Source organism: Gymnoscopelus braueri, assembly GCF_963280865.1.
Source record: "Gymnoscopelus braueri genome assembly, chromosome: 6".
NCBI classification, from domain to species: Eukaryota; Metazoa; Chordata; class Actinopteri; order Myctophiformes; family Myctophidae; genus Gymnoscopelus; species Gymnoscopelus braueri.
The window spans coordinates 24,805,347-24,828,854 of NC_137607.1; the positions used below are offsets into that span (position 1 = coordinate 24,805,347).

General features: G+C 45.8%; 1 protein-coding gene across 2 annotated transcripts in view; it reads left to right on the forward strand.

Moving 5' to 3' along the window:
• lrp8 (low density lipoprotein receptor-related protein 8, apolipoprotein e receptor) overlaps positions 1-23,264 on the forward strand; it is a gene marked incomplete at its 3' end in the record, with an annotated part of 245,237 nt that extends 221,973 nt beyond the window's left edge. Inside the window, exons 13-18 of one of the 2 annotated variants that reach the window (XM_080430722.1) lie at positions 2,451-2,590; positions 10,247-10,388; positions 12,589-12,741; positions 14,717-15,133; positions 20,835-20,903; positions 22,963-23,264. In XM_080430722.1, the coding sequence (XP_080286848.1) occupies positions 2,451-2,590; positions 10,247-10,388; positions 12,589-12,741; positions 14,717-15,133; positions 20,835-20,903; positions 22,963-23,264 (1,223 nt within the window). Of the gene's footprint in view, positions 1-2,450; positions 2,591-10,246; positions 10,389-12,588; positions 12,742-14,640; positions 15,134-20,834; positions 20,904-22,962 lie in introns of those variants that run through there. The other variant, XM_080430721.1, reaches the window with a different exon arrangement.
• Positions 23,265-23,508: the final 244 nt, after the last annotated feature.

Below are 23,508 nucleotides of genomic sequence, written 5' to 3' on the forward strand. Positions count from 1 at the left end.
ATGGATATTAACACTGACAATATACTGTATGATGATAATATGAGTCAACAGGCTGCTTGACAGCAGAGATTGCAGTGATTGTGTTAGATCTCACACTTCTCCTGGTGCTACTGCCTTTTCATACATCACTCCATTCAGCCTTTCATCACAGGACTCCAAAGCACAGTTTTTTTGTGATTGCTGCTGTGGCACCCAAGCCCCCAGAACCCAGAGTTTGCATTGAAGCCAAGGGACCAGCATCCGGCTTTGAAATTTAGTCTATACACTGTATAGGAAGTGACAGTTCATATGAATGGCCTGTAGTTTCGCTGTTTTACCCCTGCTGGTGTCAGAAAGAATTTTTCTCCATTCAAGTGGGTGGGTTTTTGATGAACTCCCTAAATGGAGCATGAACCCCTTCATTTGGGGGCAGTTTAGATGCAGGCATGTCTGAGATGGATACCATACTGTACATTAGGGGTGGGACGATATGGGTACCTCACGATACGATATATATCACGATATTAGGCCCACGATAACAATATATTTCACGATATTCGACGATATTCGATATATTGCGATATCACGATATTCAATATATATTGCAAGAAATTTCACCAACGATATATCACGATATCTGAAAATATCGATATATTGCGATATCACGATATATTGCATGAAATTTCACCAACGATATATCACGATAGTCCTTGTATTCAATTCATAAACACATAAAATAGCACCAAACAGTTGGTAGTAGGAAAAACAACGCATCACAAAAAAAAAAAAAATTTGATATCGATATTTTTCGGCAGTATATCGATTAGTTATCGCGGGAGAAAGTATCGCGATATATCGCGATATCGATATATCGTCCCACCCCTACTGTACATACCGCAACCCATCTAGAGTGGTACACTGATCCCCTTTCTCATTCTTCTCGTGCCCGTACAAAATGATCGTGTAATGGACAAGACTGGCATCGGATTCAAACTCGTCACCACGGCTCACAGGGAGCCAAACAACATTATGGTTTTGTGCAGTAACCTGGCTGAGCCACCAGGCACCCCAGAGATTGGTTCCTCTGCTGTTGAGACTGGCTTATTGTTGTGGCTCAGTTTGTGTGTCCCTCTCATCAATCAAATCATCTTGTCGGACGACAGGCCCCTGAATGAATAAGCCACTCAGTCCAGGCCGTCAATACCTCCCATCATCTCTTCCAAATCCCTCCGCGGCAACAGACAATTTCTCCCCGGCCACCCTTGCCTGAGGCGTACAGAGTTGCCATGCTCGGGGTGGAATTGAGGTGTCGCTACATCTGTATGAAAACAAATTATGTTTGCGAGTTAGGTGAGTGTGAGCTCAGAATCACACCTGTGGCGTGTCTCGAGATGGGAGGCCTATTTCCCCCTGGTCTTTGATTTTACACGGAGCGCCGAGCAGAATAAGTGATTGCTTGAGCCGGGAGAGGTGAAGTGGTGAATGAATATTACTCTGCAGTTTCTCTGGCCTGCTTTGGCCCGCTGCGCTCTTCAATTGAGTATTATTTTGTTGGTCTAGCCCTACCGCATTCCACGGCGCGTGTTCAACCTCCCGCCTTTACAAGGTTGCAAGATACAGGAGGTATTCTCTGGTTATTTCCAGTCATATACGGTTATATTTAAACAAGTTCAGCCAGGCTAATCGATTTGCTCAAGGGCACGTAGACACCCCCCCTCTCGTCCTCTCCCTGCAGAGAAGTCAACCAGCAGTGCTTCAATCACAGCTGTGATTTTTTGACATGAGGGCCTCAGCTGTCGTGTCAGAAAAGATTGATGTTGTAGCTAGCAGCCCATTACATTCATACACCTCTCACCCTGGGCCCTTTCTCTTCAAATGACCTTTCTTTTCTCCTCTCTCTTTGCTCACTACAACCCCCCCCCCCCCCCCCACACACACACACACACACACACACACACACACACACACACACACACACACACACACACACACACACACACACACACACACACACACACACACTCTAGTGCTCACAATCCCTCAACCCGTTTTCACACGTTGTTTTTTAATCTTTTCCGTCCCACTCACCCCATTCCCTCTCCATCATGTATCATTTATTTCTCTATTTATGTTTCTCTCCTTCTATGACCCCTTCCTCCCGAACTCGCTTTCTCATCCACGCTACTGCCCCTCCTCTTTTGTCCTCTCACTCTTTATCTAACCACATGAACCCTATTCTGGGGGATACATTGAAACAGCAGATCTTTTTTTGGCGAAGATATTTACCGTAAAACAGGAAGGGGACTAGTATAAAGCCATTGGGAATCTGGTGAAGTAAGTATAGAGGGTTTAATAACAAAACATTTTGCAACTCTTTTTCCTCTCTCTCTCTCTCTCTCTCTCTCTCTCTCTCTCTCTCTCTCTCTCTCTCTCTCTCTCTCTCTCTCTCCCTTCTTGTCTTTCTCTTTCAGACCTACCTAACAGGCGTTTGTACTGGGTGGATTCCAAGCTACACCTGCTGTCCAGCGTGGACCTGAATGGAGACAACCGCAAAGTGTTGCTGTCTTCCCATGATCACTTGGGACACCCGTACGCCCTCACCATCTTCGAGGTAGGATAGGAGGGAAGGGAAGGAACCTGTCCTCGCTTTTGGAAAGTGGTGATAGATGTAGCCTAGTACCCAACTGTGAATGTTTGCAACCAGATCCCCTTTGACTATGAGGTGTGAGTAGAGGGGGCAAGTGTCATAATAAATCTACAAGCTCACAATGCGTCACTATGCGTGACACACAAAGAAAATGGTAGGCTCACAGAGATGATCTCCAGTGTCTCCTCAGCCATACATTTTACCAAACCACCCTGCAGCAACTGTGTTTGGCATCCATTTTTGACATGGCAAGTTCCTTCAGCAGTAAGGTCACATTTCAGGACAGTATGCAGTGGCATTTAAGCTTACGCTGATTGTTTAGCTGCCATATTATCCCTAGGGCTGATACGGCAGCTGACCAATCAGCTCAACCTCATCACCCTCTGTGTCCTTGTATCACCCCTCACCCAGGACAGATAACGTGGATGTTATAAAGTGGATTATACGAGGAACGCTTGAGGACAGAGAGTCTGAGCTGAAGAGGAGGCTGGAGATAACGTGGCTAACAGAGCTGATGGAGCTCATTTAGGTTTGTTTATGGATGCGGGAGCTGCATCGTCTGTGAGCGGGTTATAAAATAAAGGCAATATTTGAGGTAGTGAGGAGTGTTGGGGGACATGCAGGAGCAGAAGAGGAGGGAGGTGGAGCGAGAGAAAAATTGTCTGAAATGCGATCAGAGTGGGAAGCCCAAGTCCATTGCTCTCACTGAGACGCACACACACTGTGATGATGAGAAACAACGCCGCAACTGGGAAATGGGAAATCCATCATGTCCAGCGCTTTCTCTGTGTGTGTGTGTGTGTGTGTGTGTGTGTGTGTGTGTGTGTGTGTGTGTGTGGGCGCGTGTGTGTGTGGGCGCGTGCGTGCGTGCTTGTTTCTGTGAGTGAGAGAGACAGAGCACTCGCCAGTGTAACGTTCTGGGCAGCGGTAGAAGTTAGCCCTTGTAGATTAATAGCCCTCTGCTGTTCTGTTGGCTGTTGTGTTGTAGCCAGGACACAGACCGAATTAAAAAACTAGAGGGGGAAAAAACGGTGCAGTAAGCTGCATTGTTCCCAACATACTGGTGATGGAAAGTCTTGTCTATTATGTTGGAGTCGTCTCTTTTGAGTTCACTCGAGTTCAAACAGATTCCTGTTTAATAACACAGTATGCAGAGTACTTCAGTGGAACTTGAAAAAATATCCAGGGCACACTGTTCCGTTTAAAAAATTAACAAGCTTTTATTACTGCATGGCTTGGCAAAGATAAACACTTTGCTGTCGGACATCTTGCAGCTCAAGTCATGACAGTATAATCGCCTGTCATTTTGTAGCACTATCAAACAGTCTACTTCAATGGATCAAGGTGATATTATAAATTAAGAATGTACATGTCACAGTATGATTGGAAAACCAGTCAGATTGAAAAAAGTGCGCTCGAGCAAGCGGGAGGCTTTGATGTCCCTGTGGTACAAAAAAGTGCGCTCGAGCAAGCGGAAAATGGATTCAAACGTCATTCTGAATAAAATAAATAGTCTTATTATATGTTGTAATTAATTAAAGTGTGGGGAAAAACATGAATTACATGAAAACGTTAAACTTTATAATCATGTGAAATGAACCGATTGTCTTCGGACGCCGACGGAGGCACGCCGACTGAAGGGGACTTATTGAGCCACGAGAGGCACCGCCGAGTTAGCCTCACGTAGCCAGACTATATCACTGCGTGGATATGAGTCTGGTGCTTCTATGAGGATTTTTCCCCCCCCAAGGGGCGGGATGAAAACAATGGCTCTGGACTCAATTGGTTAGACCTACAACCAACTACCAATTGCAGTCTTCCATATTTGAATACTGGACCCTGATTGGTCACCCCAGACTTCGGAAGCAGGAAATGGATTTACAACGGAGCGGTGCCAGACCCAAATCGCTGAGGGCAATTTTTTTTTTGCACCGGCAGATTCGTCTGGTCCCAGGCTACCGCCGAGTGAGCTAAGGCGAGCGAGTCGCCGTGCCGAGCGTTGCGAAGTACCCTTCAGTTGTTTCAGCGCTGTCCAAGTTATGTACCGATCTGGACAGAATCGTGAATGATCTCCCCCCCTACTCTCGGTACCTCCGAGACCTCAACACGGTCATCCTAGGAACACTATGGTTAGCTGCTTAGCTTTAGCACCTAGTAGTAGCTCCCGTTTAGAGTCCGTTTTCCCCTCCATCGCACAGAATTATTTATACATTTATTTATTTTGCCATTCAACTTATTTTTTTGACGGGAGGGGGGGGGTGTATTTGCCAAATGCACCACGGATATAGCAACATACGTTTTTCAGAAAACTGTTAAGATTTAGAAGACATTTATTTAATCGGCTTCAGGTCTTAATGGGTGATGAACAGTAGCTTAACATTTATTTTAACGTACTGTATATCGCGTTGTGTGAATGTGGTTTGGAGTATAAGAGCTTGCCACTGGCACAGAAAGCAAGGACAGCTCTCTCAGACTTGACTCGTCACCCGTTATTCATTATTGATACAAAAGGAGCAAATCGTCTACAAACTTCACATCACTGCAGTGGACAACTGCTGTTTAGTACCGCAGAGGCAAAAGTACTGGGCCCATGCATCAACGTCTAACCCCCCACCACTTCCACCCCACACACACACACACACACACACACACACACACACACACACACACACACACACACACACACACACACACACACACACACACACACACACACACACACACACACACACACACACAGAGTACTGTACATACTATACACACACACACACACACACACACACACACACACACACACACACACACACACACACACACACACACACACACACACACACACACACACGGGCGCTTCATACCAGCATCCACTCCCTGCCTAGACACCAAGCCCCTAGGGGGAGGGAGACCACAGAGAACATTGTTTTCTCTCTCCAGCTTCAGTCTCACTGCACTGCTTGTCTCTCATGTTGGTGTGACCGGAGGCAACCGTGAGTAAAGACCGAGTACAGGAGTTTGGGAGGGAAAGAAGAAGACAAAGAGTGACAAAGGGAAACAGAAAAAGAACAGTGGGAGAAAGAGAAAATAAAGCAAAAGATTAGGAGGTACTGGGAAAGTGATCAAGTAAAATAATTCTACAGTAAATCATGTATTCCTTAATTACTTAAAGTTAACCTATGCCACTGGCAGATATTGTCTTCTATAGGCGAACTCAGTGAACCATCAAAGATTCAGCTGTTCAGCAGTTTGTGTAGCTGAATGCCGATAAATACCATACCTCCCTGGACCAGTTAAGTTCTACAGCTTGAGCTGCTATCCCTGCCTTCATTCGCCAGATTAGGGAAGGTGCCTCTGGGAGGAGAATGAATAACAAACTGCGCTGTGAAGTTTGCATTTGGTGTTCCGGCTTTAAAATGTCCATAGGCAGCCGTCAATAGGGGCTCGTCACATTGACTTGACATTCCAAGGACCTACCCTACTGTACACTGTTCCTTCTTTTAGAGTGTTTATTGTCTCCGCCAGGCCGAAGGCATGGCGAGAGAGTATGTTTTACCCCCTGTCCGTCCGTGTGTGTGTCCGTCTGTCACCAGCTAATCTCCGGCACCGTTGGCCCGGTCGCTCCGAAACTGTGCACACACACTCCCTGGATGCCAATTCAGAACTTCTGCCCCAAGTCTTTCACATGGGCCTGTTATAGCGCCACCAGGAGGCTGATTTGTGCAAAACCAATTTTTTTATATTACTCCTACAAATTCTATCCAAACGTCATGCAAATCAGTACACAGTATCTCTATAGTCATGTGATCAACACGGATCTGTCCAATTTCCCATATTCCATCCTCATTGCCTAAGGTTGGCTTCCAAAGTTTGCAGGATTGGTCCGTTTTGAACAAAAAGCCTCAAAGTAGCTTGCGCTTTCCGTGAAATTTCACACGCACATTCCCACTAGGCCGAGGAAGAAATGCCACCCTTCTCACATTGGCCTGTTATAGCGCCACCAGCAGGTCTAATTTAGCAAAACAATTTTTTGGAACAAAATGCCTCAAATCATGAATGCAGTGTCAATGCAAGAATAAATGGCACGGTTGGCACCCTTTTCACATTGGCCTATTATAGCGCCACCAGGAGGCCAGAATAACGTACCTGACCTGGCGGAGACCTGTGCTCCGAGGAGCACTTTTTTTAGTTCAGGTTCATTCTTGACAAAGGTCATTGTAGCCTTTTTCCTCCCATTGAACGTGCAAGGTCTGCACATCCCATCCGCCTCTGTCCTACTGACAACCATGGAGACAGATGTGCGATCTTTACCCTACAGTATATATAACTCTGTGTGTGTGTGTGTGTGTGTGTGTGTGTGTGTGTGTGTGTGTGTGTGTGTGTGTGTGTGTGTGTGTGTGTGTGTGTGTGTGTGTGTGTGCGTGCGTGCGTGCGTGCGTGCGTGCGTGTACTATACACCTGGGCGCGTGTCTGGGCTATGCTTTGACACATGAAAGACTCACCTTGATCGCACAGTGAATAGTTCAGACCTGCTCGGGGCCGCAATGCACCATCACTGCTATTGGAAGCTTTTAAACACAAAGAGAGGGGGGGAGAGAGAGAGAGCGAGAGAGAGAGAGATTGTGACTGTGACAGAGTTGAAGACTGACAGTGGAAGAGGTAGAGGGGGAGATGGAAAAACAGAGATGTCAATATTGTCTTATCACCTTGGCAGCTGTTTGCCTTTCATCATTCTACCACTGCTGCTGTGTGAGTAAAGGTTATGTGAATGTGAATGTGGAGATGGAGAGATGGCCAGCTTAGGGGAAAGGATGGAGGGAAAGAGAAGGAGAAGGAAAGGTTAAGTCCATCGATAACCTACCACAGGCACAGAGACCCTGGATCTCTACAATACAGAGACATGCTTGCCCAGTATGCACACAAACACATGCACAAGCAAAAACCTGTGTTTGGATCCCTAGTTCTTTGACCTTTATAAGACTGTAAACAAACCCTTTGTCTAATGGAGACAATGCATGACTTATATCTCTTATTCTATCGGTGCCTTTGTTTCATAATTAAATTTTATCTCTTTACTTGTTTATTTAGTCTTCTCTTATTTTCTCTCTTTTATCCACCCACTGCTGTTTGCTTTTATCCAGGCCTCATCTTTATTATTATTTTATTCATGGTTGATGTTTTCCCATGCATACAGAGTTATATTACGTTGCTGTGGCAACCAATTGCCACCATCCACGTTGTCTTCAAAGGGACGTCTAGTGGCACAGCAAGAGCAACTCATAGTGCTTCTTATAAGACAGTGTTTCTCAAACCCCATTTGATATGATCATTTATCTCTGGGACCCCAATCTACGCTGTAAACTCCTCAGTGTTAATTGAACTCTGACAGCATGCAAATGGAACCAAAATGGTATGGGTCCATTTGGTTCCTTTTTCTATGCTGTCCCCGACCCCACTTTGACAACCACTTTTATAAGAAACTGTAATTACATGCTGTGGCTGCTTATTGCATCTGTTATACTGTACAAGGAGGCACACATTTTTGTATCTGTCAGCCTACTGTAGTAGTCTTCTTGAAACCCACAGATAGATACCTAGACCTTTATTGATCCCTGTGGGGTAATTCAGGTGTCATAGCTGTACCACAGTAAGCATGAAACACAGGACAGGTAAAGTTAAAGTAAAAATGTAGTCAAGATAAGAATATAAGTACACTTAAAGTCTGACCTGCTGTAGCCATCTGCGCTTGAACTGACTGGGTTTGCATAATGCATAACTATTTATACATTTAAGCCCAAGTATAATGTGCAATCTTTCAACACAACAGTAATTTGAATGTAATTTATCGTGTGTGTGTGTGTGTGTGTGTGTGTGTGTGTGTGTGTGTGTGTGTGTGTGTGTGTGTGTGTGTGTGTGTGTGTGTGTGTGTGTGTGTGTGTGTGTGTGTGTGTGTGTGTGTGTGTGTGTGTGTGTGTGTGTGTGTGTGTGTGTGTGTGTACAGTATGTACAGTCTATCAGCAGTAACTATAATGAGCAATATACAATCTATTAACAGTGAAATATTGTCTTCTTTCCAATTGGCCGTCCTGGCACTCCTCTGGGGGCTGAGAAAACCTGTTGTCTGACACAACAAAACTAAAATAAACCAGAAAAATTTGCTCCTCCGAGCACAGGTCTCTCCGCCAGGTAGTAGAAGTCAATCTCAGCCAATCAGGATGAAATATGACAAATCGGACAGGCTTGATGACATGACTATAGAGATAATGTGTACCGATTTCATGCTGTTTGGACAAAATCTGTAGGAGTAATAGCAAAAAATGTGTTTTGCATAAATAGGCCTCCTGTTGGCGCTATAATAAGCCAATGTGAAAAGGGTGGCATTTCTTCCTCAGCTTAGTGGGAATGTGCAAAGTGTCACGGCGATCCGACGCTGCGTTCATGATTTGAGCCATTTTGTTCAAAACGAGCCATTCCTGCAAACTTTAGAAGCCAATCTTAGCTAATCAGGATGGAATATGAAAAATTGGACAGTTCCGTCTTGATCACATGACTATAGAGATAATGTGTACCTATTTGCGTGATGTTTGGACATACTAGGAGTAATATAAAAAAATTAGTTTTGCTCAAATCTGCCTCCTGGTGGCGCTATAACAGGCCGATGTGAAAAACGGACGGATGGACGGACAGGGACGAATACATAGTTTCGGCGACACCTTCGGCCTGGCGGAGACAATAACTAAATCAGAAACAATGGGACTGTGAAGAAGAACAGCACTAAGCATGTCAAATAATGCAGTACTTGCCGTATTCTCTCCATCACAAGAGATTATTTATTCAGTGTGTTTGAACCTCTCTTCGGTCCCCACTTCAATAAGTAATGTTTTAATGGAAGGAGCTTTGAACCTGTCTCGTTTTAACGAATCTCTGATATTACAGTTATATATCTTGCAGTTCTTTGGCAATGTGGCAAGGCCCATTCCTTCTACCCAACTTTATATAAAAAATACTATATTTAACTCTTTGCCTGCCGGATTCTGGATTCCTGCTGGATTCTGCTAGGCTCAGTCTGCCGTCGACGAGAAAGACGAGATTTTGTGTTTTCAGTGGTTTTCCACCAGATGGCGCTGTTGTTGCTTGTTTACTTCCTGTTTATTTCCTGTGGAAAAATGCCAATATCTCTGTTCCTCTTGCTTTACGGTAAAAACAAGCTGGATGCAAACAGCCACAGCTGTGCAAGGGATTACTCCGTGCGGATACATTTTTTTCCCCTCCACTACGACAACCCTGTGCGTGCAATGAGGCGATGTCCGTGAGGATGGAGGTCACGGAGAATATTCCATGATTTTTGTAAAAGTTGGGGCGGTCGTAGCTTAGTTGGTAGAGAGGTCGTCTGGCAATCAGAGGATCACCGGTTCGCCTCCCTGCTCGCCCATTTCTATGTGTCGAAGTAGCCCTGAGCAAGACACTTAACCCCTAACAGCCCCCTCAAGCGCTCATCATGACCATCTGAGCAGCCATCAGCTGGGTGAAGCTGAAACTGAATTTTCCCACACAGGATTAAGGTCTCCCATAATTGAATGACATAACAGGCCTGTAAAATGTCTCTACTTCCCTATTGTGTTGCAGGATCATGTGTACTGGACAGACCTGGAGGATGAGGCTATATACAGCACCAACCGTCTGACTGGGCATGATGTGGCAAAAGTGGCCGAACACCTCAACAACCCCCTGGACCTGGTAATCTTCCATGAGCAGAAACAGCCCAAGGGTAAGATACACAGGAAATATAGGAGACGTTAATAAAGAAGTTTCCTAATTACAGTATGTTGTGTAGGTAGACATTTTAGAGAATATAGCCACTTAAGACTGACTTTCAGTAGGAAGCATACCGTAGGTCGGATATATTCTTCTATAGGTACCTTGATTTGGCAAAATGTTGAGGAAACATCAAGTGGTTCCTTGGCAGCATAGAATTTCCCATAAAACCATGCTGTGAGTCTGGTTCCGACAACTCTTACATCCAGTTATTGTTTTATTAAAATAAAAATACGATATTAACATAATCCAAAATAAAATAAAATTACAATAAAAAAACTCCACCAAACCAGAATGTCAACTTCTGTCATAATACTGTATCCGTTTCTTGTCTGTTGCACCAAAGGCTTGATTGGTGTGAGTAGGCCTACACAGGTGGTGCGCACAACTGCATCGAATTTTACGTTAGTCACATCACAGTACTTTTATAAGTTGTCTCGATAGGAACCTTCCTTGGTCGTGAGACACAGCTGAAGAATGTGTGCTAAAGGTATTAATTGGATGAAGGATGTTTCCTCAGCAAGAGGCACTACTCGGATGCTGTATACAATGTGCATTATGCGGCTTCTGCCAGCGGCCGGCCCTGTTGTCTGCCTTTATTCATTGTTCCCTGGTCAGATGTCATAATGGTCTTGTGTCGGTGTCAATGTGTTCTTTCAATGATAAATCTAGAGCTTTGCTCAGGGAGATGTCACTGAATTATACACAGCATCTCCAAGAGGGCAAAAAAGCAAAAGCACGGAGATAAAAACAACCACCAGACTCAAATACTGTAGACATCATTGTCTGAAACCTCGCTGTACCACTGACATTCTAAAAGTGGCAGAATGTGAAATATTTGCTCGCTCGCTCCACCGAAGTGATTGGCAAGGATGACACTCCTTTTTTTTGTTTCTCGCCGCTCCCTCTATTTGCATAATTTCTCCTTGTGTTCTGTCTTGGTTTCTCTCTTCGGTTCACACACTTGTCACAATACACCTGGACAGTCCCATTTATGAGGCATGGCTTCAGCGGGCCTCTCATGATACCTCATTCATCACGTTCACGTCCTCATACTTTTGTCACACTTCCTGGATGAGATTCTTCCTCTTTGTTCCTCGTTCTTTACATTTCTTTTTTCTTTTTTTTTTATCCATCTGGACTTTGAAGCAGTTTTTTTTTAGATAAAGCTGCCGTTCATCTCCTCTGGACCCGATGGAGAGAACGTTGGGTTAGGTGATGTAACTCCTGTGCGGGGTACATGCACTGCACAGTGATGAAATGTCCACAGCTTCAGCATTCTGTCCAAATTTACTCCTCCCTTTGTGTCCTCTTCCTCGTGTCTTTCATCACCTCCTCCACTGTGACCTTCTTCTTATTTTCCCTCCCCTCCTTCTCTCCCAACTTCTATTCTCTTCTCTTCTATTTTCTTAATCTTCTCTTCTCCTCTTACTTTGTCTTTCCCCTTTTCATTACTGGACTGTCCCTTATCCTCCTTTCCTTCACTGTCCTCTTCTCACCTTACCTTACCTAACCCGCTTTCTGCCCTGTATTCTCTTTTCCTGTCCCTCCCTGTTCCATTCTCCCCTTTCCAGAAAAACACAGAGTAAAATGGAACCTATTATAGCGTTGTCTCCCTCCCTCTCCGTCAGCTTTAGGAGACAGAGCTATTTAAGGACTCTCCCTGAAGTCAGCTAAACCTAAAGTGGCTCAGTACACTGACTGCATCCAATGCAGAGTAGCTCTGTGGTTGTATCTTACGCAATGGTGATTTGCTATGAATGTCGGTCACACACTCCGACATTCGTTCATATGTGTGGAGTGGGGTGTTTATTCCCTAAATTATTAAAGTTTTGATTTCCGTTGGAAACTCTCTCTTACTTCGTAAAGCTCCGAGTCAGGACCTAGAATTGGGTGCAACCTGACCCAATTCTGGTGCGTCCCGACAAGAGCAGCTGTATTATAATTTAATTTTTTTCAGCAGACAAAATATTTCATTTGGATGATGAAATGTAACAGTTTAGGAACCCTAGCGCTATATCCATGTTTTCTCAAGGCTGGATCAGGACCTTGATTTGTGGGTACAAGACAAATTGAAGTTTCCCAAACAGCCAGATGAGTTGAGCCATGTAAAAAAAAGTTACTTAATTAATTGAAAACTTTTTCTACACTAGCCCCGGACACCTGCAACATGGGGACCCTTCCTAACGGAGGGTGTGAGTACCTGTGTCTGAAGGCCCCACAGATTACAGACCACTCCCCCAAGTACACCTGTGCCTGTCCAGATGGGATGGAACTGGGACCAGACATGAGGCGCTGCACTACAGGTGAGTTGCCCTCCTATTCTATAACAAGACATTCAGTTAATCGATAATTGACCATCTTGACCTTGACCACTGCACCATACTGATGTTGAAATATGTAATAAATCAAGTTTCTTGGCCGTGTATTGTGATTTGATGATAACTACAAACAGACAGAAATAATCTTACAATCACTTTTTTATGAAGATACCGTACAAGTTTGCGGTATTGCTGGGATTATTGCACTGATGACTCGTCACTATCAGTATGTTCAGGTTTCGGTACCTAGCATTGGCTGGGTTATTTTGCGCGAGTGAAATAGGCTCTCTCCCCCTCTCACTCTCCCTCTCTCCCTATCTCCCCCCTCACAGCCCCCCACCTCCCCCGACACCCCCCCCCCCACCCTACCCCTACTCCCCCCCCTCTCTCCCCCTCTCTTCTCCCAATCCTTCTCTCCCTCCCCTTCCTCAATCCCTCTCTCCCTCTGTCTCTCTGTCTCTCTGTCTCTCTGTCTCTCTCTCGCTGATATAACATTTTCACTGCAAAAATCCAAGTGGAATTACTCCAATCTCATACCCTTTTAGATGAATTAACTCGTTCACTCACCCAGAGGAGCTGATGCATGATGAGGTTGCAGCCCAAAGTTTTTGGGCAAGGCAGTACGGTCGAGGATTCTCCTATCCTCCTGAAGCACATTACATGTAAATCCCTTTAGGCAACTGCTAATAAGCTGTGCATCTTTCTCTTTTTAAATTCTAGCAGTCAAAGGGTTATTTGTGGGCTATTTTTATTGCACCTGAAATTACCCCCCCGCCCTTTGTGCTCTTGACAATCTGTCACAGACACACACATTGGCTGTGCCTCCCAGGTGTCCCTTGTGTCCTACAGAGAGTTTGCCGTATTCTCTGTCCTTATTTCCCCCTCAGTCCACAGATAGTACAGTTACTTTACAGCTCCTAGCCTCAATAATACTGTAGACACGCTATGCCCTAGGGTTCTCATCTCTTCCCTCTGGTTAGGTTGTCTCTACAAATCGAGAGAGAGAGAGAGAGAGAGAGAGAGAGAGAGAAAGAGAGAGAGAGAGAGAGAGAGAGAGAGAGAGAGAGAGAGAGAGAGAGAGAGAGAGAGAGAGAGAGAGAGAGAGAGAGAGAGAGAGAGAGAGAGAGAGAGAGAGAGAGAGAGAGAGAGAGAGAGAGAGAGAGAGAGGAAGTAAAGGAGAACAAGACTGTGCATGTACTGTATATAGGCCACTATGAAGTGGATCCGAGAACACACACACACACACACACACACACACACACACACACACACACACACACACACACACACACACACACACACACACTGGCTTATTGGTTTTATAAATGTTTACACAATATGGCAACATGAAATTCATAGACATATCCCACAATCCAATAATTTCACTTCAAGAAAGTATCCATCACTGCCTGCACAAACAAGGAAGTCGCAAATGCATGGAAGGTACTGAACGGTATGCATCTTGCACATACAGTATGCAGAACGCTCCTCTTACCTAAAACAAAATTCTGAAGGGTAATACATCCATAGAACGGTATGGTGAAATATTATAAACAAGACGGTGGCACAGTGATACTGTACATGCGGTCCAGGTGTGTGTATATAGAGTATTTTAGTATATTCAGAATCAAGCAATGGAATCCGTTTTATAAGCTTCCTTTTAGCCACATAAACACTGGCATCCCTGCTTTGGGCATGTCATTATAGATCCACAAGCTGACAGATCCACAAGCTGACAGATCCACAAGCTCACAACGTGTTGTGATGCGACGCGTTGTGAGCTTTTACGTCTGCTATTTTCACTATTCGTCGTACACCAAAGTATATAGGGCTGAAGTAGTTAAAAAAACACTTTGCAATGATTGTCCCATTTCTTCTGAGCAGTGAGGACCAAAACCACCACTTCAGCTGTTCCTACCACCACCACCGAAACCGAAACCCCTGCCACCGAACCTCCTACCACCCCCCCCCACCACCATGCCAAGCAGCACGACGGCCACCACGACGACCACCACGACGACCACCACGACGACGGCGGCGACTACAACAACTCCTCCAACAACCTCCACAACGTCGTCTTCAGCCACCACCAGAAGTATTCCTCCACCCACCACAGCTGCTGCCGTTAGTTCTACTACCACACCGCAGGCCGCCACCCGGCGACCGACCACTTCCACCCCTGCCCCCCGGACCTCCAGAACACCCTCGACCGCACCCCCTCTCCAGTGGCAGCGGACGCCCGCTTCCGCCGGTGCAGAGACGCCCAGGCCGCCGAGCACCGCCGGTCCCAAGTCCACGTCAACACACACGCCTCTGCTGGCTCCGTTGGCGCCCAACAGCATCCAGAGAGAGAGCAATGCCAACCTCTCCCATAGAGGTGAGGAACGTGGGGGACGTGTTTGTGTGTGACAGCGCTGTCTTTAAGTCTTACGGTGAAAGTATGTGTGTGTGACAGGGCTGTTTTTAAATCTGTGTGTGTGTGTGTGTGTGTGTGTGTGTGTGTGTGTGTGTGTGTGTGTGTGTGTGCGCGTGTGTGTTGGTGAAATGCTGGAGTGCATACAGAGATAGTCATACAAGTGCGTTCACAGACAGTCACATATATACAGTATATACACACACACACACACACACACCATCTGCACGTGGGTCTGTTTGCTGTCCCTGCTGCTTCTCTTCATGAGCAGGGTGTGACAGAGCTGTCACAACTAACAAACGACAGCCCTCTCCACTCCTCCGTCCTCACTCATCTTCTCTTACTGACGTCTTTCTCTCTCTCTCTCTCTCTCTCTCCCTCTCTCTCTCTGGTACTGCCTGCAATTCTTCCTTCCCTCTCGCCAAGATTTATTTGGCACACTTGACAGTTGTTGCCCGGAACACCCCGAACAAAGACCGGAGGAGATAATACACTAACTATGCTTTATAAAGATGTCTGTGGGCTATGAAAGCATTGCAGAATTGATAAGCCTCCATACTGTAGGCCTATGTACTGTACCCACACAACACGCTTTGCAGAAATTGATTTCTTTCTCCCGGCCCACGTTGCTTTCAGCAGGAATCTGTTCCTGTCAGTTAGATGAAAGATAAAACAAGAGGTCTTCACTGTCAAACTTCCTGTGTGTGTGTGTGTGTGTGTGTGTGTGTGTGTGTGTGTGTGTGTGTGTGTGTGTGTGTGTGTGTGTGTGTGTGTGTGTGTGTGTGTGTGTGCGCGTGTGTGAGTGTGTTTTTTCGCAGCTATTCTCGCAAAGTACTGGACCAATCAGCGCCAATCTTTGTTGTGCACGGTTCCTAGGCTGGACAAGAACGGCTACTGAAAGTGTCAAAGTACAGAAATACAGCCTCAAAGGAAATGATGTTGATGCTGTGCAACTCTGTTTACATTCAGCATGAAAACCGTGACGTGATTGGTCGAAAAACACATTTTCTGGGGAAATCCCACCCTGTAGACACTTTCAGCTGTAGTTCTTTTCCAGTCTTTCCTCCTGGTGAGATGAGATACGGTTCGGAACGAGGTTGCAGGCTGCCTGTAGGCCAAGGAAGACACTCGAACAACTATGTTATTTAATATTTATGTGAATGCATTACCTCAAACCTACCGTTCCTCCAGACTACAATAGAAAGCCAGAGCCCTGTATCCCCATTCATATGGAACTGCTTCTATCGGCTACACATACTGTACAGGTCCATGTGTATGCGGGTGGTGATGTCATTGACTCTGCCTTTAGGTTTGAGTTACAAGCTCAAAAACGTGTTTTCTCAAGATCAGTTTTACAAATGTTCAGCCAGACATAGCCACACACAGCGCCCAACACAACGCACACAGACAAACACACAGACACACATGCACGCGTGCACACGGCCTGCACCACAAATAGACACACAGACAGACCAACTGCAGCACCGACGTCTGCAGGTGCATCTGCACAGGACAGACATGCCCTTAGATAAAGCCCACATAAAGGGCCAACATACGCCACACACCTATTACCCCACACACCTATGACGCACAAGCGTGTACCAAGAGCCTGTGTTTCAATCTCCTGCATCTCTACAATATATAATAAGTATAATAAGTATTATTATTGGGGCATACCTCCTGGTACTTAATCCTGCTGTGAAGAAGAACATTATGCAACGTTATAGCGATAATAATTGCTGCTCCGTTGCTCAGACACTGCCATCATAGGATGACAGCTTTACGCTCCAACATTAACACCTAACACCTCATTCAAAAACACATTATCAACACACACAGTACAAATTATAATCATCGCAATCCTGCTATGACATACCCAGTCATTTTACCCAAACACTGTTTACTATATGCGAGTGCATGGGTCCAACAACATGCATGGTGATGCAAATGCCCCACATCATCCCTGCCATTGTCACATTCTGCCTCTTACCAGGTAATACTGTAGATACTATGCAATAGAAAAGCAATATTACACAGCCCTGGGTAGGTCCTGGAAGAGATCTGCCCTCGTGGAGCACCCTATTCTGGTGTTGGTGCCTTATTCATTATTGTAGTACTGGAGTAAATGCCATGGCGCCCTCTTCAGGCCAAGCACAACACACAACTCTACTCTCGATAGTCTTGAGAAGAATATCGATTGATGTGTGTAGCTCAATATGCAATTTCAAAGGTAATTTTGTGCTCTATTTAGATAGAACCCTGCCGAGTGAGACAGGGCAGATAGATTCACATGAGATATACAGTAACTATGAGTCATCTTTTGAACACCTAACCCCCCACATTGTTGCAATTACATGCCACACAACCCTAGTCTGCCATGGAAGGATAAGGAAAGAAGAGACATGAAAGTTACAGAGACATGGCAAAGCCCATGAGAGTTGCACATGGCTGCTAGGAAACAAGGAAGTATGGGAAAGACACAGGAAGAGAGAGCAAGAGCATAGACAGAGAGATGAATGAGAACCTGATCATAAAAAGAGAAAGGGAAAAACAAGTGAGGCAGAGGAGGGCGTGAAGGCAGAGTGAGCGAGACAATAAGGAGACGGTAGAGGCGCAGGAGCGAGGCAGCGCAGAGAATAACATGACAGGCTACACAGTCAAATCCTGAGTGTTTATTTAATTTTGAGAGTGTGCAAATGGCAACACAAACTCTCAGAGTTTAAATGAACACCAGTGATTTCTCTGTGTAGCACCTGAGCAGGGAGGAGGGGAGATGAACAATGACAGCCCGACCCAGGGCAGAACAACATCAAGTAAGGATGGGAGAGACATAGAGATAGAGAGGGAATCAGGAAGTCTCGTCTCGATTTACGCAAGTTAAGACACGGTCGCATGTTCCTTCTGCCTTCCAACACTTCCCACCGCACCGCAAGTGCAGGAGATGAGAGGTGGAGACACAGTGAGAAAATGGGGCACAGATAATACATGTTTTGGATCTGCGGGCCATATGTTGTTGATTTTCGACCCGGTGCACACTGTCAGGTTTTGCCAGCATCAGGTGGTACAGGAGTGAAGCCTAGAAAAAAGATAGGCAAACACCAGCTGGCGCTCGTTGCTCTTAATGTTCATACTTATTTGAAACGTATGCTCTTGAAGCGCGAGGCAGCGGAAATACATCATTCAACCCCAGTAGGATATCCTCAGTGTAACCAATCTAATTCCGCTAGTCGGGTAATTTTAAAATTGATGATGCCCATGCATTTTTTTAAATCCCATTATGCATTGTTTTTAATTGAATTGAAATATACATTACGATAGCTGTGTGTCACGCTGTCAGTCGGAACCAAGATCTACTGTAATAAATACTTTTACTTGACATGGGCAGTTACAACGTTTTCAGAACTTTAAATCCCTCCAGTAATGATGACTTTAATGAAGCGAAGACTTATTCAAAGCTCATTTCATTTCGATCTCTGTAGTTTAGTTCTGTGTGTGTCTCTCTCTCTCTCTCTCTCTCTCTCTCTCTCTCTCTCTCTCTCTCTCTCTCTCTCTCTCTCTCTCTCTCTCTCTCTCTCCCTCTCTCCCTTTAACACATTCCATGCCAGAGTTTAATCTCATAATGTACTCACCAGTGCCAGCGTTTTATTGTTGTTTTTTTGTTTTTTTCATGTCGCCACAGACCTCGCTAAATAAGTTAAAAGTGCGCGTTCATTTGGTTCTAAACACACAGCGGATCTGTGAGAAACGGCCAGCGAAAACAGTTTCCAAATGCGAGCCGCCATCTTGAAGATACAGCCGATCAACGGTAAACAGTGATCAGCGAGGAGAAAAACAACAACCGAGAAAATCGAGTTTTAAACAGGATCCCAGACAGGAAGCGGATACGATCGAAAAAACCGGAACCCGAATAATTCCGTTTCCGACCGGAAACCGGAAACGGAAATGGATCAAAAAAATTCGGAAAGTGCACCTGGGGCAATTTCAATGGGAATCGGCGGTTCGCGTAGATCTACGCGACTGGCACGCTGCGGCTTTAAATAGGTTCGCGTAGATCTACGCGAATGGCATTCAATGTGTTAATAAACACTTCTTTAATAAGATTCTATTAATCCTCCTTTTAGGGCTAACGTAATTGAATGCCCCTTTCGCTGACTCAGAGTTGTCAACCTTCTTCCTGTGTGTTTTTGTGATGCATCTGTGCGTGCGCGTGAGTGTGTGCTTGATCATACACGATATTGTGCACAATATACTAGTAATAATGTGACTATCTCTCTTTACTTTCTAAGCTTGTGATAGCACAATGTGTAAAAGAGTTTTGTGTGTGTGTGTGTGTGTGTGTGTGTGTGTGTGTGTGTGTGTGTGTGTGTGTGTGTGTGTGTGTGTGTGTGTGTGTGTGTGTGTGTGTGTGTGTGTGTGTGTGTGTGTGTGTGTGCGTGCGTGCGTGCGTGCGTGCGTGCGTGCACATTTGTGTGTGTGCTGGAGAGAGAGAGAGTGAAGGAATCCCTTTGTGTGTCACTATCTCCACCTTCCTCTCTATATTTGGGTTGCCATGCATGCTAACTACATGCTGTCTCCTCCTGGGAGAACCCCATCCGTATGCAGGGCCAGCATTCTGATAGCACTCTCTTAATCTTCCTCACAAGACTTCATTATAGCCCACTGATTACACTGTGGCCAATGGCCGACCGGCCACTAATGATGGAGGGGTGGGAGATTATTGCCTCAGTTCCACACCAACCTGTTGGGGTGAGAGGTGAAGGGGAGTAGAGTCAAACTGAATTATAGGAGAGGGGAAATATAAGTGTATGCAGTTTGTTATTCTCTTTAAGTTTATTTGCACTACTTTAATACTTGTTACACACTCACTCAATGAGTATTCATTTATTGCTTCCTATCTATCACTAAGTTTATCAAGCAGCTTGTGTCTTGCACAAGGACACGTTGATGCAATGCAATGCCAGGAGGAACTGGGATTGAACCGCCAAACTCCCGACTCCCAGATGGCCACTCCTGAGCCACCGCCTCATTGTATCCAGATTGCATCCAGATTGCATGATGTGATTTCATACTCTAAATGACCCTGATCTGCATTCACACTTCACAATAAGAATGTGTGCGTCTCTAATCAATCCATCAGTGATATCATATTGCTTCTCTTCCCTTGCAAAGTGCTAATATGTGATGCTAGCTGTTGTCTTTGTCACTGTTAACCCATTAATACCTGGAACGCATCTATGTCACTTTAGATTTCTTTGGCTATTAAAAAATAGCAGATCTACAAGCTCATAGCGCGGCACCGAGTGCCGCGCTATGAGCTTGTAGATCTGCTATTTTTGAAAAAAAAAAAAATTTGATTTTTTTTCCAAAAACTGTTAGGATTTAGAGAACATTTTTAAGAATGGCCTCAGGCCTTAATGGGTAAATGTAAACCTACTACTCTCAAATGTGTGTGAGAGCGCATACTACGGCTATAGTCCTTCCTTATAGACCTGAACCAGGTTAAAATCCGCCCCGGGGGCTCGTTGCTGCATTTCATCCCCTCTCTCTATCTCTACTAACATGTTTTATTTTAGGCAAGATGGACGGACAGTGTCATGGGACTTTACTGTAATTGTGTCTTTTTTATTTCTATCTGGTTCTCTCTCTCTCTCTCTCTCTCTCTCAGCGGGAAGTGAGCACTACCTCCTGGGCAATAACATCACAGTAGCGGTTTTGGGCATCGTCATCCCTATTGGTGAGTATTCTAGCTGTGGAGCTGTGTCTGCCAGCGCCTTGTGCTGTGGTGTTAAGACTGCCTGCCTGCTTTTTCCTCCCTGCTTCTGTTGTTCTGCTTCAATCCTACCTACCCGCACGTACGCGCGCGTGTGTGTGTGTGTGTGTGTGTGTGTGTGTGTGTGTGTGTGTGTGTGTGTGTGTGTGTGTGTGTGTGTGTGTGTGTGTGTGTGTGTGTGTGTGTGTGTGTGTGTGTGTGTGTGGATGACAGCCCTAAGTAGATATGTCAATTAGGGCTGTAGGAGGGCTGTCGGAGAGCCATAATTCAACTGACATTATTATTCATTATTTATTTGTTTTTATTTCACTTTATTTTCGTATTGAAATCAGTTTTGTAAGAGAGATCCACCATTCTCTCAGTCAACGTTAGTAAGTTGATTGTTCCAACTAATCTATCTGAATAGACATAGCTGTCAGCTTAATGTGTAAATGACCTTGAGATGGCTGCATATGGGGCTAATTGAGATCCCAGTGCTTTTATCGTTTGATTAGCTAGTGAAGCTTTGGAAGAATTGTGCAGTGGCTTCAATTCTCTCCTTCGTTTAATTCATAATTGAGATATCAGCTTATATTAAACCCCCCTCTGAGACTATTAACCCTTTCTCTGTCCTGGCCTCTCTGCATGCGTCTATACCATTCAGTCATTCCAACAATAAATCCTCTATTCAGCTTTCAACATCAATTACAGCCACAGGTCCACATGGGCCGGATTTCTGACTCTCAGTCGCATCTGCGCTTATACAGTCCCACACCCACCCACAGCTCTGCAAGGGGGATTCTACCATTGTTGTATCCAGCCAAAGTCAAGTGATTATGCAGCTATGCTGTAATTGGACTGAAATAGTCTTAAATGAGACAAAAGCTGATATTCACTAGTAGAGCATTAACAGCGGGACAATGGGAGGTCTGGGGTTTCCGGCCCAGCCACGTAGGGGCCTCTATTGGCTGTCCAACAAAAGAGCAATTAGATGGGGCTTCCGCAAGGGACAACTGGCATTTCCATCGGTATGGGAACACACAAACACATGCCCCAATCACACTCTCCACTGCTCTCTCACGCCTATTCTCTTCTCCTTCACGCACACACATGCATGCTCTGTTCGCTCTCTCTCTCTCTCTCTCTCTCTCTCTATCTTGCTTACACACATGCGTGTGTGCTCACACACACACACACACACACACACACACACACACACACACGCACGGCACGTGGCAGCCAGACAGTCATGCTGATATGGTAATGAAGCAGCAATGAGGCGGCCAGAGTAAAGGCCCCTGACAGAGAGACCATATCGCTCCCCTTCAATCCTGCTCTCTCCTCCCTTCTCCCCTTTTCTCACGTACTCCTCTCCTAGTGACAAATGATGTTCATAAGTGTGTGTGTGTGTGTGTGTGTGTGTGTGTGTGTGTGTGTGTGTGTGTGTGTGTGTGTGTGTGTGTGTGTGTGTGTGTGTGTGTGTGTGTGTGTGTGTGTGTGTGTGTGTGTGTGTGTGTGTGTGTGTTTGCGGTAGCAAAAAGCATGCAGTGAGTGTGTCGGGGGAGGTGTCTGTGTGTGTTTGGATGTATGTTTATCTGCATGGACACATCATTGTCAACTGTATACAAGCATTCATCTTAGTTGTGTTATGAATCATTTTCTGCACGTTGGTCTGAGAGGAAACGTGTGTGTGCGTGTGTCTGTGTCTATGCGTGCATGTGCGAGTGTGTGCTTGTATGTGTGTGCGTGCGTGTGTGTGTGTCTATGTGTGTATGCATGTGCGTGTGTGTGTCTATGCATGCGTGCGTGCGTGCATGCATGTGGTGTGTGTGCACGTGTGTGTGTGTCTATGCATGCGTGCGTGCATGCATGTGGTGTGTGTGCACGTGTGTGCGTGTCTATGCGTGTGTGCATGCATGTGGTGTGTATGTGTGTGCGTGGATAAGCTGTACGTGCGTGTGATGAAAGCGCCGCTCCGTGTCCCCTGGGCTGTGTTAACGCTCCCGCCGTGTGTTGTTGTTGTGTGTGTGTTAAACACATGCAGTCCCTATCCTTGCCACAGTGGTCATCGGCTTGCTCTGCACCGGAGGCTACCTGGTGTGGCGGAACTGGCGCCGCAAGAACACCAAGAGCATGAACTTCGACAATCCCGTGTACCGCAAGACCACGGAGGACGACGACGACGAGATCCACATCGGACGCCAAGGCGAGAACGTCGGCCACGTCTACCCCGCCGTGAGTGGCAGCCACACTCAGCCCTTCATCGCGCTCCCCCTCGGGGGCGGGATCACAGACACCAACTCCCACTGGTACTCGGGGGCGCCGATGCTCTCCAGCGGCAAATGAGAGGCCGGCAGGGGAGGAACGGTGGAAAGGATATACAGCGGTTTGGGTTATTAGCGGATAAAAAGGGTGTCTTGGGGACGGGTTTGGAAAAGCCCTGGTGCCATACTACATGTAGGCCTGTCGTCAAAACGGAAGCACAGGCTCACACAAGCATACACAAAACGCCTAATTTACGCTCCCGGCCGTCGGCCGGCGCCGCTTGCCGAAAAGGATCTGTTCTTTTTGACAAGCGACGCCGGCGTAC